The 19,169-nt window shown below is 41.6% G+C and overlaps 1 protein-coding gene across 1 annotated transcript; it reads right to left on the bottom strand.

The window, feature by feature from the left end:
- Positions 1-946: 946 nt before the first annotated feature.
- Positions 947-16,312, bottom strand: tab1 (TGF-beta activated kinase 1/MAP3K7 binding protein 1). Its single transcript, XM_054604129.1, is given in 12 exon segments — positions 947-1,849; positions 3,824-3,977; positions 5,382-5,595; positions 5,823-5,967; positions 6,625-6,736; positions 7,514-7,630; positions 11,751-11,883; positions 12,526-12,621; positions 13,411-13,564; positions 14,074-14,108; positions 14,110-14,205; positions 16,226-16,312. Coding segments are annotated over 12 exon segments (1,515 nt in total). The 5' UTR covers positions 16,259-16,312; the 3' UTR covers positions 947-1,623.
- Positions 16,313-19,169: the final 2,857 nt, after the last annotated feature.

Genomic DNA, 19,169 nt, shown 5'->3' on the forward strand with positions numbered 1-19,169 from the left:
AACTGTGCAATATTAATAATTGGTATTTTTTGGGGGGGCATTGAACGTTTAAATGAGTAAGTACACGAAAGAGTGACGGCTCCTTTAGCTCCACCCGAAGGTCCCTAAACTCACATTGAAGAAGTCCGATTGTATAGAAGTCTATGAGAAAATGACTCTACTTCTCTCCACTGACCACCAGGGGGCGACTCCTCTGGTTGTATAGAAGTCTATGAGAAAATGACTCTACTTCTCTCTTGATTTATTCCCTCAGTAAACATTGTAAACATGAGTTTATGGTCTCAATCTCTAGTTTCAAGTCTTCTTCAATACAGCATGATGTTCATTTAGTAAATGATGCTCCATTTAGAGTCAAACAGACCATAAAGCAGGGGATGCTTTAGGGGCGGGGCTTGACGTTTACGGCATCCCTACGTCACTTCCTGTTCATTGGTTGCAAAAATGGCAGATTTGTTGCATAATATTGCTTTAAGGTTGCATCAGAAACTTAGTTTTTTTTATTTAAAACACCATATTTGATAATGTTGTTTTCGTTGCAGTAGTTATTCAGTGTATTTGTACTCTGTCAGTGCTGCTCTATATACTTCTTTAGAAAATTGCTCATGCATGCAGAGTAAATTGTGCATGTTGTTAAAGGTGAGTTGGAGGTTTGTTAGCAGTTTGTGGCCAATAAACCGCTGTTTTATGAAGAAGAAAAGCTAATTATCCCTCCTGCTTAATCAGTTTTAACATTCTTGTGAAGCTACACAGAAGATCTCCTCTTCCTCCTCTTCCTCTGTAGCCACACAGTCATTAAGAATGAAAACTCTGGGGTATATATATTATTAAAACATCTTCTATGACTGGTGATGCCATAGACCCTCTGGGTGAAAACCAAGACATCAAACTGAGCCGTTTCCTGCAAGAAATGTTAAAATGTGAATATGAAGAAAAGCCCAGAGAGCCATTTGGAGATATACTTTCATTACAAATTAAAAAGTACTTTCAAAACACATCCTTTTGATTCATTTTTAAGCCCTAACAGCATGTAATCATTCTCAACTCTATGACATTCCTGTTTTTACATCACCGGATTACATATATATATTCACCATTTAAATCTCAAACTGAAGCACAACCCGTCTCAGTAAAATGACCAAAAAATATCAAAAATCCAACATTGTTTTTTTCCTAGCTGTTGATGGGAGGAGCTAATGAATTAGCCATCTCTCTTCCTTCTCTGGTGAAAGCTGCACACGCTCAGTATCGATCGGACATTCACAAGAAAAAGGAAGACAAAGTTTATGAGCTGAAACGTCAGCGAGCATTTCAATGATCCTGGAAAACAGATGATCAAATGAAGATTAAACATTATTAACTTTGGTCTTTGTTATTATTCGATAACCGCTAATAAATAAAACAATTCATACAGGAGGAAAATTAAAATGGAAGCAGATTTTCATCCCCCCCCAAAAAATTTAAACGAATGTAAATAACCCCAGTCCTTCCTGCACCTTCAGGTCACTTCTTTTTTTTGTTATGATGCATTAAAAGCATTGTGTGCCTGTTAAAATCATCGTCCATTCAGAGTCCGTGTTGCCTCGCTGCTGTCAGGAAACCCAGTCCCCCCAGCATCCTCCTTCCTCACTGGGGTCCCAGCCCCCCCATGGTGGTCTGGCCGTCGCTGTGGTCACTCCCCCACAGGTGGTAGAACTGGGTGAAGTCCACGTAGGGCGGGACCCTCCCCGTCTCATCGGGCTGAGCCGCCTGGCTGCCTCTCTGACGGAACAGACTGCCGTCTCCCGAGCTGGAGCTGGAGCTCTGGGTCTGGGTGTTGGTGGACTGGAGGGTGGCCGTCGGGCTCTGGCTGCTGGGGAGAACGGGGGAGTAGAAGGGGGAGGAAGAGGAAGGAGGTAGGGTGGGGATAAAGGAGGAAGAAGTCGGGGCGTCGGAGGGGAGGAAGGGGTCATAGTCGTGGGTGGAGAGGCAGAGGAGGGAGGTGGAGAGGGGGAGAGGACAGGGAGGAAGAGGAGTGGTGGAGAGAGAAAAGAGGGAGGTAGAGAGGGGGAGACAGGGGAAAAGAGGGGAGACAGGGAGTTCAATTATGGGCTGCAGGATGTCGACGGAGGCCTGGCAGGTAACGGGAAGAAACGAACTACAGGAACGGGAAAAAAAGAGGGAGAGGAGGAGAGTGTAGGACGAAGGACGGAGGAGGGATATCCACAAAAGTAGGAAGAGAAACAGATGTGAGTGAGACGGCGAGGGACAGACGGACAGAGTGGACGTCATAAAGGGGGAGGAGTCAGAGACGCAGAGGAGCGTTCACATCAAAGAAAACCACGAGCAGGTAACCTCACCTACTGGAGCCGTCAGTGACTCAGCCTTCAGTTATGAATGAAACCTGTGAGAACACACTGGAGCCTCAGGGCACCATTTAGAATGCTTTATCGTGCTTTATCGTGCTCTACGGTGTCTCATGCGTGACTGTACTGTGCACAGTGTTCATTGTTCTGTTATACTCGTGACTACAGGCCGCTGTGGCCTTCAGGTTGTGGAAGAACCAGGTTTGTTTTTAGATGCTTTAGCACTGGGAAGCACAGTCCTGCTTGGCTCACTAACGGAGCTAACAGCTAACAGCTAACGCTAACAGCTAACGGAGGTCGCATTGAGTAACATTATGATGCGTTCAAGCTCTATGTATTAAGAATGAGTATTGGGCGAAAGGGAAATCATAATGTTATCATGATGCGTTCAAATGTAATCATGTAAAATGTCGTTCTTTTGGTCAGACATTTGAATAAATCCAGTTGTTTGAAGGAGATGTTTTCACAGCAATATAAAATAAATATCAGAGATGAATTATGACATTTTTGTTCCACACTGGTATCGGATCGGTACTCGTATCGCAAGTTTAGGTATCAAGTAGATAATGGTAATATTTTAATGTGTCAGTTTTTAATGCACAAATTGAAAATGTGCATCAAAAGAGGTGGATGGAAACGGATCTACCCAGATCCCAGTAAAATGTCCCCCAAGAGCAAAACCGCTCTAATTATATGAATATGCTTATGCTAACATCACAGTATATAGTGTTCCCTTCATGCTTCTGTGAAAGGTCAATTATAAAATACTTTTAATTATACTTAATCAGTCTTCTGTTAAAAGGGACCACAGCAGCCAAACAATGGGGAAGTGAAAACCATGCTGACACGTAAACAAGTATAGCAGTGGAAGGGACACAGGGGAGTGAATATCAAGCTTACCTAAAATAAATACAGCGAGGGAGGGAAGAGGGAGTTATCTAAAATACAGCCAAAATAAACAGGCGGGAGGGAACAGTGGAGGCGGAATGAAGCTTACCCCGAATGAAAGCAACAGCAGAAAGAGAAGGGAGTGAAAATAAAGTTCAACCAGTGGAAACACAACAGAGGTGGGACAAAAGGTCAAGGTCACTCCGAGCATGCAAACAAATATGTAAAGCAGTAACATAAAGGGTACACACATCAAACATAGGAAGAGAGGAACCAGGAGTGAAAAACAAGCTTACCTTGACTAAACATAAGAGTTAAGGTGGAACCAGGAGTGAAAAACAAGCCAACCCAGGCTAAACATAGGTGTTACCAGGTGTTAAAAACAAGCAGGCTAAACATAAGAGTTAAGGGGGAACCAGGAGTGAAAAACAAGCCAACCCAGGCTAAACATAGGAGTAGGAGGGTAACCAGGAGTGAAAAACAAGCTTACCTAGACTAAACATTGGAGTAAAGGGGGAACCAGGTGTTAAAAACAAGCTTACACAGACCAAAAATTGGAGTAGGAGGGTAACAAGGTGACAAAACAAGCTCACCCTGGGGTGGGGGTTCCTTCCTCCAGGGTGGAGGCAGTGTTGGTTCCGTTGGTGAGAGTGTTTTGGGAGGGCATGACCAGTGAGAGGGTGACACTGGTTTTACTGGTGCTCTGGCTGTTGGAGTAGGGCACTGACACCGGATAGATACGCCCACCTGAGAGAAGAACATTTAAAAATCTGAATAAAATATTCATCTTCACTTTAAAACACAACGTTCATCTTGGGAACCTGGAGAACAATGTTCTGTTTTTCTGTGCAGACTTGTTACTATTTTTTTCAACTTTAACTTTCAGTTTGGTGCTAAATTTCTACAATCTTCAAATGTTCTAATTGTTGTTAAATCCTAACATCTAATCCTACCAAATTAAAGTTTCAATGCAACATTTCAAACTAAGAAAGTCGACATAATGTATGAATCTATAAAGCAGTGGTTACCAGCTTGGAGTTGCAAAGAAAATAATCAACTCCATAAAATAATGTTTATTTTTTACGACATTTATATGACAACGTGTTAAAGACATTGTAGGTATAAAAAAATTAATTGGCGTGCCTGGGGGAGGTGGGTAACGTTCAAAGGTAAAACAAATAATTTACATGATTAAATCGTGAATTTGCAGGAAAAAAAACCCTCAAAATTGTGTTTTTTTTTGTCTAAGAAACTTCACTTCCAACAACATAGAACATGGAGATAAAGACCCAATTAACTGGAATGTCTCTTCAAAGTCTGGATGAATGTGATAAAATGGTGATTGTGTGATCACAAGTGTTTCTTAATCAGTAAATCTGATTGCAAAGTATACTTTGGTTATGGTCATCACCTGCAGGTATAATAAATGGCAACATGTGGCCTCTGTGGGGTGATGAGGTTCATCCATTCTAAGTAAAGTGAAAGCAGTGTGGGTCCTTGACACAAAGAAACCCTAAAAACTTTATCTCTTAACTCTGAATATTTGACTTTTTTTCATGCAAACTTCTGAGCCATTTCTTGTTAATTTATAACTTGAATCTCAGAGAATATCTGAGTTTTTTCTTAGACTATTATTACAATAATATTATTATTATACATTTCTTTCTGCTGTTTTATTGTAAAATATAGAATAATTTGACCTCTTGAGGACTTACTTAAATAAAATAGTGCCAACAACTCAATTAAAAACTAAAAAAATTAAAAATAGGGTTTATGGAGTTATGAAGTGGCCTTCCAGTATTTTTTTAGACAGGCATCAAAGTTAAAATATTTCCAACTTTTCAGCACCAGGCACAGAGCTGCTCCGCTCGTCAATGTCACACTGAACCGAGGCAGCCAATCAAATCAAGCAAGAGGCGGGATTTACTACTTTACCACTGACTCCCTGTTTTAATGCCTGTAGATGTGGTTTCAAACGACCAATACGGAAGAAAGGTTGATATTTGCATGATGAACGATAGAATTCAAGCTCACCACATTATTCAAATACTAAACGAATATCTGCTCATTCTGAGTAACACGTCTACCACATGCTAATGTAGAAACATTAGCATTGGTACACCAATCCCAGAATGCCCTTCTTCTCCTTACCCTGTGTGGGCGTGATGGACCCGTCGGCCAGCGGGTAGTTGAGCGTGCGGATGAGCAGCGTCATGTCCTCGTGCCGCGAGCAGAAGGTCGCCCTCTGACGGCCGGACACGTAGACGTCGTGGTGCAGCCGCTTCACGCGCTCCACCACCGACTGAGCCACCGCCTCCAGGCTGGTCTGCAGGGCCAGCTCCGCCGCTACCATGGCAACGATTTCCTACGTGGGGGGGCGGAGCGCAGAGGAGAGAGACGGGGAAAGTGAAGAAGATGATGAGGATGAAAGAGGAAGTGATGACAATGAAGAGGAGACAAAGAGGAGTAAAAGGAGGAGCAAAGAGTAACAAATAGTACCAGAAAGATGACATTGAAAAGGAGAAAAAGAGGAGGTGATGACAGGAAGGGTGGAGAAAGATCAAAGAAAGTTACCGGGATGAATCGGCTCACCTGATTGGCTTGTTCGGGTCCGTGGGCGGACTCGAGGGCGTTGATGAGGCCTTCAGACATCAGCAGCAGGAAGCCCGTCACGCTGTCCAAAGACTGGCTGCCGTGAATCTCCGGCTCTGAGATGATCGGCCTGGACTTGGCCGCACTGATGGAGTAGGAGGACGGGAGATAGGAAGATGAATTTGATATCAAAGAGAGAAAACAAGAACGGAGAGGAAAAGAGAGACAAGGAAACTAGCTAATCTCATAGAGCTCTACTTTGTTCCTGCACCCTCTTAGATAGCATCAAGGATGAGATTCTATAAAGATTCTGTTGAGTGTTTAAGTGAGGATCATTATTGGTCTGACTCATAGAAATGTGAGCCTGATTGTGCTCGGCCTGGACTGCAGACAGGACCAGGAAATGAGAGGTGTGAGAGAGAGAGAGGTCTAGCACGCAGATCTAGCAGTCTAATTTTGTCCAGAGTCTTATTTTGACTAACTGAGACGTTCTATCTTGTTTGTTTAATCTGTACATTCACAGAACAAAAAACAGTCGAGTTGATGGAATTCACTGGACAGGGAATAGTTGTAGAACAAAACTCCCCATAAAACCACAACTTGTTTTTAGATTTCTAAAACATAAAATAACTTTTTGCAAAGACTGTTTTCAGTGCTTAACTGTTGCAAATATAGATTCTGCAGTCAGAACTGTGCATCACTTCTAAATAATCATTTAAAAAAAGAAAGAATACAACATAAACCAGGACAGAACAAGACAGTAAAGAAGAGTGTATGTACAGGATGTGTTTTCTGACTTCACCTGAGCAGCTCGATTTCATTGTAGTTGAACTTGACCCGGTAGTCTCCGAGCCTCCTGGTGCTGCTCTGACCAGTGATCTGCCCCGCCTGCCGAACACGAGCTGAATCCACACCTGGGTAATAAACACAGAGAGGAGGATGAGGATGATGATGGGAGAAGGAGACGGGTATAAGGAGGAGAAGGGAAATGGAGCGAGAGGGAAAGGACGGAGAGCTCCTCCCTCCTCGTCTAAATGCTGAGAAACAATGAAGCTAACTCTCCATTATATTCATTAGGCTGTGTGTGAGTGCTTCCACTGCAAAGCCGATCACAACGTTTGTATTTCCTGTTACACACACGACCCTCATTACTGGACCATTAGCTTAGCTGTCCACCGCGAATGGATGTCTCCTAGTGTGTCTCCATGGCAACTGGTCCACACTAACGTCCGTCTCTGTCGGCCTCTACGTCCGACATGTAATGTAATGTAATGAAATGAATGTCTAAATGGACTTATGCTTCTGTACTTTTTTAGAATGTATGGTCTATGTTGAAGTGTTTGGTATGATTACAACCTGGGGAAGAGAGGATATGTACAGTTTTTAAATATCTCACCTGTAAAACACACCTGCAATTACCGTTTATCGCCACAGGGGCCGCAAAAGAGAACTAAACGGAGATCTTACAGATTGTAACTTAAAGTGCCAGTGATAACTTTTACCTGGTCCTGAATCAGTCTCAGTTTAGTCCTGATCCTCTATAGACCTCCATCAGTAAACGAGACCATCAGAGAGAAGATCGTCTGTTTCTATAAAGTTATTCTTAAAGCTCGTCATCGGAGCCACCGGGTGGGATTCTGGAGAAACCAGATGAAATCACTCCTTCTCAATAGTCTGTCAGTGCGTCTCACCCAGAGCAGCCAGCCTCTGCAGCTCGTCTTCATTGTCGGTGCTGTGCGGCCGGCCGATCTGGAGAACCTGGTTCTGGCCGTCGCTGCTGGACTTGCATAGCAGAGCCCGGTTGGTCCCTGGAAAGGATTCACAAAATAAGAATGTGGACTCGTAAAATTTGTTCATGTTGTTAACTGATTATATGGCATTTGTGGAGAGTCAACATTTACACATTTTTCCATTTCATGTTAAAAACTTGACAGTTACAAGTTTTTGTCGACAAGTTCCAGCTCCTCACAGTTCGTAAACTTTGCATAGAAAGATCAATAGACATGAGTGTGTTTGTGTGTAAGTAATACGTCACTTGTTATTTGATAACAAAAAATGTATTTAAATGCACAACCTCGCTATGACACGCTATGAATGTAATTCAAAGTGTTCTGCTCATCTGACAATAGATCATAAAATACAGCGGTATGACAAAACGATGGACGACTGACGCAGCCGTGACATATTTAAAGGAACAGTATGCAAGTTTTAGTGGCATCTCGTGTTTTTGTGGCAAGATGCAGCCACCTAAATACTCCTCAGCTCCCCTCCTCCCTTTCTAAGTTTGTTGGAGAACTAAGGTGGCCTTCAGGTGAGTTACATTTAGCATTTGAGAACAACTAGGCGGTACTCTTGCGGTGGCCGATTGAATTAGGTTTCACTTTCGTTTACATGTCCACAGATGTATTGATAAAGTATTGGCTTTTTACACGCAAATATTTTATCCACGTACAGAAATAAGCGTAGTTGGTAGGTTTCTGAACACATCACTACCTTCAGATAACGATGCTTAGGTCCAGGTGGTTGGAGACAGATTATAATATAGTTATCAGAATCAGAAGCTGTTTATTGCCAAGTACGTTACACCAAAAAATAATTTGGCTTGGTGAAAATAATGCATGAATAGGAGTAGTATGCGTGAATATATATTCAGTATCTGCCAATAAATCGCCCTAAATGTTACACAATGTTCCTTTAATTGACGTAGCTTTAAAATGACAAGCCTTTTCATCGCCTCCTCCACTTGCAATGGGCGTGAGGAGAGGAGTCTAGGAGAGGAATCAATGATGTAACAGCTGAGAAATGAGAGGAGCTCTCATTCATCTCCATTGTGATTTCTCCCACACATTAATGATGCAGACGCTGCTCTGACGCGGCTCTGCAGTGACTCACTGTTGGTCTCTGACAGATGATGAAACTAGTGGCTGAAGCACAAGCTGCTGAGGGACGGATCAATGGTTCATTCACTTTCATATTAACATTTCTGAGCAGCAGCCTGACGATAACAGCCTCCACCACCACCTCCACCCAAATATTCACTGGTGTAAATGCTGCTTTTCTAATCTGCAGACAAGGCCGTCCAATTAGCCACATTGTACTGACATTGCAGACGAGGGGCCCGAGGTGTCTCTGTGTCCTCTTTGTGGGGCCCCGGGTTGTGTGTTTAGAGTCCCACAACCCACTGCCTGGATTGAAAGAACGTTTTCTTTGCCAATCGCCAAAACAACACCGTTTATCAGAGCCAGAGGCTTTCCGACGGTCCTTGAACACATCACGTGTGACGAACGCTTCCATCAGAAAGAACCGAAACTAATCTAACTAGTCAAAAACATTTCATTCCACACGTCTCATTTAAAATTTTGTCTTAAATAAACCATTTACTTAACCAGATTCTGTAGAAAACAATAAATTCTGAGCTTCTAAACGCAACTATGAAGCCACGATTGATTCATCTGAGACCAACAGTCATGTGAAAAAAAAATCAGTGAATCTTTGACTGAACTGCAGGCTGCTCAATACGGAGCAGAGGAGAGGCTGTGAGTTTATTCACATATTCAGATGTGCAAAATGTGAAAAGCAAAGCCAACCATGCCTGTCGTAGGTCCAGATACCCTGCAGCCCCCTCAACACACACACACACACACACACACACACACACACACACACACACACACACACACACACACACACACACACACACACACACACACACACACACACACACACACACACACACACACACACACACACACACACACAACACCAAATTTGGGTCATACGACCTTAACTGTCAAATGTATTTCCCATCAACACACAGCTGGAAGAGCTTTTTAAGAGAACACTTGCTCGTATGTTTAAACCTCTCTGGGATTTATATTCTGTCAACTCTGAACTCTTGACCCTCACACACAACGGACCAGTGGGGAGACAGTCCTCCTTTCTACTAATTACTTCCACCCCCACCAAACCCCCCAATTCTGTCCTTGGGGACAAAAGAAAATGAAATCCCAGAGAGAGGGTGAGGGGCTCGTTTCCTGCTACAGAATCTAGGATGTTAGCGAAAAGACAGAAACAGCTACAAGGTTGTACTGAACCAGATTTACTTTGAATTAGTTTAACTTTAAGATTCATATCCTTTGATTACATCGAGCAAAAGTAAGAATAGCCACAGAGTCCAGTGGCATGAGTGTAGGTAAACAGGAGGCCTTAAAAATCTACATTTGAGTAAATATTTCGATAGTTTAAAGGATATTCAACCGTCGTTTCTTTATAGTGCATTAAATACTTGATTTCTTTCTTTACAGGGTTTCAATAAAGGCAATAAAGTAGTTCATGAATATGAGATGAGTTGTTTGATGGCAGAGAAACACTACATTTTACCAGATTACATGTGAACACATTATGATAACGTTATAATTTACCTTCACCCAACACTCATTTTCACCAAACAGAGCCTGAACGCATCATAATGTAACTGAACAGAACCTCTGAGCCAAAAACATGGTGGCAATGTTTTAAATAAAAAGAGTCTGTCTGAGAACGGCCTCATGGAAACAATTTCAGTTTTTTTGTGGAAATATGTGAAGCACATGTGTGGGGAGCATTACATCTCGTCTATGAGAGACCTTCTGATTTTGGTTTAGTTGTTTGGGTAAAATGAAGTCTTGTGTCTTTGAGGAGAGAATATTAATTGTATGTTTTGTACGTTTATAAATGAATCCCCTCTCTCTCATTTGCTCATGCTCTTAACTCGTTCTTACCCACGAGTTGTGTCTGCGTTTGTCAGCCCTGAAAGCTCTTCCTCTTACTTTCCTGAACCTTTGGAGAGAATTATTCCCACAGTCTTCAACCTGAAACCACCTGAAATAAATCTGTCCCTGCTTGATCCGGTTGGAATGAAGGTTGAGTTCCTCAAAAGGCTCTTGGTCCCCTGGGAGGGATCCAGTGTTGGAGGTGGCCTAGATGAGTCATAAACGCCCTTTCTGCTTTATGTGCATAACGGCCAACGAGTCCATTAACGTCGTCTCTGACTGGGATAGTCAGAGAGTCACAAGCTCGAAACCAAAACCTGTGTAACCCTGACATCTGCTGGTGAAAAGCAGACTCTTAGGTGGGCATCTACTATTGGCTGGTTCCATGTTCTCCAAGACTACAATGAGGTGATAAATAAAAGTACGGATACCCCCCTCGCCGTTAACCATCAGAGTGTGAAATAAAGTTTTACTGACGATCGTTATCCTCCAATATTCAGTAAAATATGAGATCAGGACGTCATTTATGCTTTTCTAGTCTCTGATCTCTGATAATGTTACATTGTAAACAACCAACTAACGTTAGCAGCACCGCTAACAGCTAATGGCTAATGAACAGAGGTTCAGTTCAGTTACATTATGATGCGTTCAGGCTCTGTTCAGTATAAATGAGTGTTGGGTGAAGGTAAATTATAACGTTATCATGATGTGTTCACATGTAATCTGTAAAATGTAGTGTTGGTGAAAGAAAAACAATGTTTCTCTGACGCTGTTCGGAGGACGTCCTGGAGGGGCTGAGAGCTGATGCTAACGTTAGCTTAGCTTGCTTCTCTGATAACTTAATATCCAGAATGCGGATGATCAAAAACCCTTTATCCGGGATAAAATATAGTTAATAAAACCACAAAGATCCAAAAAGAGGATTGTAAAAAATGAAATGCAGCATTACACTGATTTAAACTATAGATATCTCTGAGTTTGAAAATTGTTGGAAAACGTTTGTGATAAGTACTTTACACAAGTTTAGTCGTTTTTAGACATTTTAATGTGGAAAAGTTACATATTTTACCTCTAAATATAAAGATCTCAGTATTTTTCTGTCAGTTCAAACGTTGGGTGTCCATACACCTGTAAGAAGCGTGTGTGTGTGTGTGTGTGTGTGTGTGTGTGGTCATACCAACATTGGCGATATAGAGCTTGTTGTTGAGAATTAAAGCCACCACGGCCGTCGCTCCTCCAGACACCTCCTGCTCCAGCTCCTTCAGTCGCTCCTTCTCCAGCTCCTTCAGACGCTCGTGCACCTTCTGGTTCTGGTGGAATGAGACATTCTGACCCACCGGGGGAGGAGAGGAGGAGAGAGGGAGGAGGACGGGTAAAGACAACGTAAAGAGTGGGAGGAGGGAGGAGGAGAGGGAACAGAGGAGAGAATCAGCAGGAGTAGGCAGAATCAGAATTAACAGAGGAATGAGACGAGGTGAGAGGAAGAAGTGGGGGAGGAGGAGGAGGAAAAACAGGTGAGATGAGTAAGAACATGAAAGATAAAGAAACCAGGACAAAGTGTGAGGGCAGAGAAAAGGGAGATTATGACTAGATGTTTCTTAATGAACCGATGCACAACAACAAAAAAAAAACTACTAACGTCATCTGACGTAAAACGCCCACAGCAGCAGAAAGAAAGAGAGAGAGAAGATGGAGAGGTAGAGGAGGAACTATGAAACCCGGCTCATCTGACCCAACAGCCTGATGACACCAATTAAAACATAACAAGCTCATTTATTCCAATGGCTGAGCAATAGCTCGCACTAATACCCCAAAACTGGGGTTGCTATGGAAACTCCTCTTCTCAATTTTAAGCCAAATCTGTCAATATGTTTTGCAGAATGCGTGTGCGTGTGTGTGTGTGTGTGTGTGTGTGTGTGTGTGTGTGTGTGTGCGTGTGTGTGTGTGTGTACCTCGTTGTGTGGTAGGAGGAAGTTGGACAGGCGAGCTTTCTCAGCCAGAGCGTCATCTATGGAGTCAAAGAAGGTCTTCTCCACCACATCAAAGGCCTGAAACAACAACAACACAAGTCAGCACACAAATGTCAGTTCTGGTACTTTGTCTGTGTTGAGGTGAGTTGTAGAGATGCACCGAGTGATCCTCAATCACGGTTCTTCATGCATGTGAACCACGAATTAATGACACAGTTTAACGTTAACCATCAAAGTGTGAAATAAAGTTTTACTGACGATCGTTATTCCTCCAATATTCAGTAAAATATGAGATCAGGACGTCATTTATGCTTCTCTAGTCTCTGATCTCTGATAATGTTACATTGTAAACAACCAATCTGTGTTTAAACCAACAGGAGAGCTAGTAACGTTAGCAGCACCGCTAAAGGCTAATGAACAGAGGTTCAGTTCAGTTACATTATGATGCGTTCAGGCTCTGTTTAGTTAAATGAGTATTGTCTGAAGGTAAATTATAACGTTATCATGATGTGTTCACATGTAATCTGTAAAATGTAGTGTTGGTGATAAACTAGAATAAATCCAGTAGTTTGAAGGAGATGTTTTCACATTAATATAAAATAGATATTAGAGATGAATTATGATGTTTAACTTCCTAACACTAGCTCTAACATTATAATACATCATTAAAACTACTAATGAATAGATTTGTTTTTATCCATAAAAATACGTGTTTTTATGAGATGATTTTAACAAAGTAAAAGGATAAAAAGTGACAGCAAAAGTGTGAGAAAGTCTATTTCTCACTCTTCCCAGAATATAAATGCATCATACTACCTGCTTTGTAATCATGAACACGTGAATCGTGTAACACAAACACACACCGACCTGAGTGAGGATCCTGCGGACGTCGTTGTCGGTGTGACTGGAGTTGAGCTGTCCCAGCAGCAGTTCAGCCGTCAGATACTGGGAGGCGAAACTGGCCACTTTGCTGCCATCGTAACCGTTAAACACCCCGTACAGGAAGCAGCCGTCCTCGCCTCTGATTGGTGGAGAGAGAAAACAAACAACAGACATGTGGCTTCTGTTTCAATTCAATGTAGAGAGCGGCGTATACGTCTCTGGTGTCGACCTGTCAATCAGTGTGTAGCCCCGCCCTAAAGCAACAATGCTCTCAAACAAATCCCAAACCATGAGCTCAATATCGTTAATGTTTTCATATTCTTATCATCTGCGTGCCCTGCTTTATGGTCTGTTTGACTCTAAATGGAGCATCATTTACTAAATGAACATCATGCTGTATTGAAGAAGACTTGAAACTAGAGATTGAGACCATAAACTCATGTTTACAATGTTTACTGAGGGAATAAATCAAGAGAGAAGTAGAGTCATTTTCTCATAGACTTCTATACAACCAGAGGAGTCGCCCCCTGGTGGACAGTAGAGAGAATGCAGGTTTATTTGCAGTTATGACTCTTGGTATTTTGCTTTATCTTTTTACTCCGTTCTCTGTTCTTTTTCAGGGCTTTTTAAGTTCCCAGAGTGTCTCACCTGAACCTCAGGTGTCCGTCTTCGTTGGGGTGGCTCGCGGCTCCCTTTCCCGTCGGGGCCGTACACATTGTTGGTTGCCGTGCCGACACCACACATCAGACACAGCGGCAGGTCATCTGTCCAGCTCTGAGGCTGCCAAAGGAAAAAAGGAAGGCGTCAAAAATAAAACATTCTCTATACATCTGCACTCATTTCCACTAAGAACATTCAGCACATTTCACAAATACTTAAACACGATCAATGTCTCTACGATACATATTTTATTCTACCACAGGTTTTGTGTTTGTGTGAAATGTATGTAACCGTGCTTACAAATACTCTAATAAAACGGTTTAAAACAGTAAAGAACATCCAATTTATTTCAAGGGGAAACCTAAAATATTACAGGAGGATATTTTCAACCTATTTGTTATCTGGTTGTATTTATTTACTTGGACATATTTATGTCTCTGTGATGCACTTTGGTTCTTTCTGTATAAATGAAATAAACTTATGACAGACAATAAGATTATTATCCTGCAATTTTAAGTCACAACGATTAAAACATTTGTTCTCTTTGGTTCTGCAAATTATGACTTTTAACTGGCATTGATATCATGTTCCGGGCCATAATATAGAACATGTAGCTAGTAGGGAGCATTATTATTATTATTATTATTAGTCACATTATTATTATTACCTATATATAGAGGATGTGAGGGTCTAAGGACAGAGGAGGTGAGGACAGAGGATGTAAGGACAGAGGATGTGAGGACAGAGGATGTAAGGACAGAGGATGTGAGGACAGAGGATGTAAGGACAGAGGGTCTAAGGACAGAGGAGGTGAGGACAGACAGAGGATGTAAGGACAGAGGATAGGACAGAGGAGGTGAGGACAGAGGATGTGAGGACAGAGGAGGTGAGGACAGAGGATGTAAGGACAGAGGGTCTAAGGACAGAGGAGGTGAGGGTGTGAGGACAGAGGAGGTGAGGACAGAGGGTGTAAGGACAGAGGAGGTGAGGACAGAGGATGTAAGGACAGAGGAGGTGAGGGTGGAGACAGAGGACAGAGGATGTGAGGACAGAGGAGGTGAGGGTGTAAGGACAGAGGGTCTAAGGACAGAGGAGGTGAGGGTGTAAGGACAGAGGAGGTGAGGGTGTAAGGACAGAGGAGGTGAGGGTCTAAGGACAGAGGAGGTGAGGGTCTAAGGACAGAGGATGGTGAGGGTGTAGGACAGAGGAGGTGAGGGTGTAGGACAGAGGATGTGAGGGTGTAAGGACAGAGGAGGTGAGGGTGTAAGGACAGAGGATGTGAGGGTGTAAGGACAGAGGAGGTGAGGGTGTAAGGACAGAGGATGTGAGGGTCTAAGGACAGGGTGTAAGGACAGAGGAGGTGAGTAAGGACAGAGGAGGTGAGGGTGTAAGGACAGAGGAGGTGAGGGTGTAAGGACAGAGGAGGTGAGGGTCTAAGGACAGAGGATGTGAGGGTGTAAGGACAGAGGAGGTGAGGGTGTAAGGACAGAGGAGGTGAGGGTGTAAGGACAGAGGAGGTGAGGGTCTAAGGACAGAGGAGGTGAGGACAGATGACGTCACATGTAAACAGACACATTTGTCATGTGTGATTCTGCTCAATAAAGTTTATTCAATCACTCACGTTAGCTTCGATGCTAAGTCTCAGCTAGCTGCATGCAGAGCTAGCAGTAGCATTAGCAGCATTAGCATTAGCAGCATTAGTAGCATTAGTAGCATCAGTAGCATTAGTAGCATCAGTAGCATTAGCAGCATTAGTAGCATTAGCAGCATTAGCAGCAGTAGTAGCATCAGTAGCATTAGCAGCATTAGCAGCATTAGTAGCATCAGTAGCATTAGCAGCATTAGCAGCATCAGTAGCATTAGCAGCATTAGCATAGCATTAGCAGCAGTAGCATTAGCAGCATCAGTAGCATCAGTAGCAGCAGCATTAGCAGCATCAGTAGCAGCAGCAGCATTAGCAGCATTAGCATAGCAGTAGTAGCATTAGTAGCGTTAGCAGCAGTAGCATTAGCAGCGTTAGCATAGCATTAGCAGCGTTAGTAGCATTAGCAGCAGTTAGCATAGCATTAGCAGCATTAGCAGCAGTAGCAGCAGTAGCATTAGCAGCGTTAGCATAGCATTAGCCGTACAGAGGACTCACGCTCTGCAGCAGACTCCTTCGCTGGGCCGCCATGTTGGACGGGGCTCGTTGCGTTCACGGCCGTATTGCAAGGGTCGGAATTCCCAAACTTCGTTGCGATGAACACACCCGCAAGTGGGGAAAAGTATTTATAATAAATACAATTAAAAGCATATTAAGACTTATGCTGTGGTAATGAATGATTAATTAAGAAGAATAGATGGAATTATAATGCCAACTAGCAATTTATTAATTTTAGATGAAGTGTTTCTTGGAAATGCTAAAATTCCGACGTTCATTAAAGGCAGCATCTGTTTAAGTCTGTCAATACTGAATTTTAATTGTTTAATTGTTTAATTGGATCTGTTCGGTTCATATTCAACTTTGAGCTCAACAATCTTTATTTAATTATTTTTAATAAAAAGCAGGGAACAAACCAACAAACACGACTTCCGCTTTGTTGCTCCACTTTATTCCACAACATCTCCCCCACATGGGTTCATTAAGAACTACAATAATAAACTACATGTTGCTGGTTTATGACATCATTTTATAAATCATTTGGTTTTTCGTGACATTTGAAATTTTATATTTAAGTACACTTAAATTGAATTAATGTAATTTGTATTTGAGTCTTTATTCTGGTAAATAATGATAAATGTATCTAATAATATCATATAAATGAATTGGTTTCTGGGATAATTAGATAATGCACTGAAATAGATATTTGCCTTTGTCAATTTAAGATGTTTGTAAAGCTAACAATAAGCTAGAATTCAGGAAACTAATCTTAAATCAGCCACTAACACCTTACTAAACATCCTCACTCCCCTGTTTTGATCAGCTGGGTTGAGGAAAATGTATTAATATGCTTTTATCATTTGTCAAATCAAAAGTTCTCTTTGTAAAATCTGCAGTTAAATGTGATTATAAGGTAAACTGTCTTGCCAGCAGAGGGAGACATGTGCCACATGTATGTTTCTCACTGCAGCGGCTCAGTATCACAGCTCAACTCAAAACACTATAATATTAATAATATTATAGTTATAGTATACTTAATATTTTTACAAGCAGATCTATATATATAACACTACCAAAAACACTTCCAGACCAGTCCTTCATATCATTATCAGTATTTTCTTTATTTTTATTGGTTAAAATCAAAACACAACAAAAACATACATTTGTACACAATCTTTTCCTTAAATCTAACCTTGCTTTTTATATAACGGATTTCACAAAGGAACATCACACATTTATACGTCTACATGGTTGTACAGTATAAAGTATACATATGTGCATATATACTTTGATAATTTGGTCACATTTTTGTTGCTGTATTTTTTTTTTTTAAATAGTTAGTATTATTATCCCAAAAATAAAAACATCTTCTTAGCCAGAAAGCAACATAAAAGACGAAGCATGGAGGACCTCATCATATATCTCATCACAATAACACTCAACAGAAACATAGATCTTCTTTCTTTCTTTTGTCTTTTCTTTTTTTTATACAGAATTAGCTTAATGCCCTAAAATAAAGCATAATCTTTTTATTTAAACACTCTAATATACTGAATTATAGATTTACATATATTCATAGAGATAGATGTTACTTTATTCTTTAAGAAAATGGAGCAATGCATGTTCATAAATACTCAGGATGTTCATTGTTGCCTTGTCTGTAGGTTTGTTTGAATAAAGTGGAAACAGATAAATAACCTGCAGTTCTTCACATCTGTTGGTACAAATGATTTGGGATGCTCTACAATGTTTTGTTCAGGTTTTTATTATGTACTTAAAGAGTAACTAACCCCCAAAACACCTTTTCTACAGCTGAACACCACGTATATGTCCTGATCTTGACAATTTATTACAAAATATTTGATTTCTACATATCGTCTTATGAATATAAACATCGACCGTCCTCTACTGCTTGAAACGCGGCTCTTCTAATTGAATTGTGGAGAGAGGAGTCGATGTTACCCGCTAATGCCAATTGATAGCATACACATAGCTAGCACCCATGCTAATCTCTAGTATAAACGAACCCCTAGCCTGGAAATTTAAACTGTTAAGTTTAGTTACATTAACTTATTTAGTTAAGTTAATTTGAGTGGCACTTCACAGCACTCCTATAAAACCATATTCAATGTCCATTAGAATGAGCAGATTAACTCTGCTTCATCCACACACTGATTCACCAGATGTTATGTGCTGATTGTTTCATTTATAAATAAATCATTTGTGATTATAACACTATGCTGTTGGTACTTTTTTTCCATTTTCTAGAGGCATTTCTTTTGTAATTTCCAGCCCAAACTCTGGGGTTTAGTCACTCTTTAAGGACAAAAACAAGACAAAGTGTAATTAGCTATAACCTCGCTCTAAAGCTGCAGAAAGAGAACTTGTGACGCTGTGCATGTCCGGTATGTGTTGCCCCGTGTTCATCTGATTTTGCTTGGCAGTCGGCACTTAGGCAACAATCGAGGAAAGAAAACGCCGGTTCTTCAGCGGAAACGAGAAAACACACACACACACTGTCCCACATCCTCAGACCTTTCTTTCTGACTCACACACACACACACACACTCCTGTGTTACAGTTAAGGGGATTAGTTGCCAGATATGCCACTGTTGCTTGATTCTAGTAATGCACCTTTTTGTCAGCAGAAACTTGTGTTTGTTAAAAATCCATATGCCGTGTGTTTGTCGTGTGTGTGTGTGTGTGTGTGTGTGTGTGTGTGTGTGTGTGTGTGTGTGTGTGTTTCAACTAACTCTGATCGCAGTGGTTTTGCAGACGATGAAGGCAAAGTGGTCACAAGCATCGATCTGCTACACCGTGACCGTTTCTGCAAACCATTGACCTCCCTGAATCCCCCCCGCCCCAAAAAGCTGTCCCTGACATCCTTAACCGTCTCTTTGCGTCCCACAAACTTCCCCATGGATGTTGTTCAACTAATTGACAT

Source organism: Anoplopoma fimbria, chromosome 9 (assembly GCF_027596085.1).
Source record: "Anoplopoma fimbria isolate UVic2021 breed Golden Eagle Sablefish chromosome 9, Afim_UVic_2022, whole genome shotgun sequence".
In the NCBI taxonomy this organism is placed as follows: Eukaryota; Metazoa; Chordata; class Actinopteri; order Perciformes; family Anoplopomatidae; genus Anoplopoma; species Anoplopoma fimbria.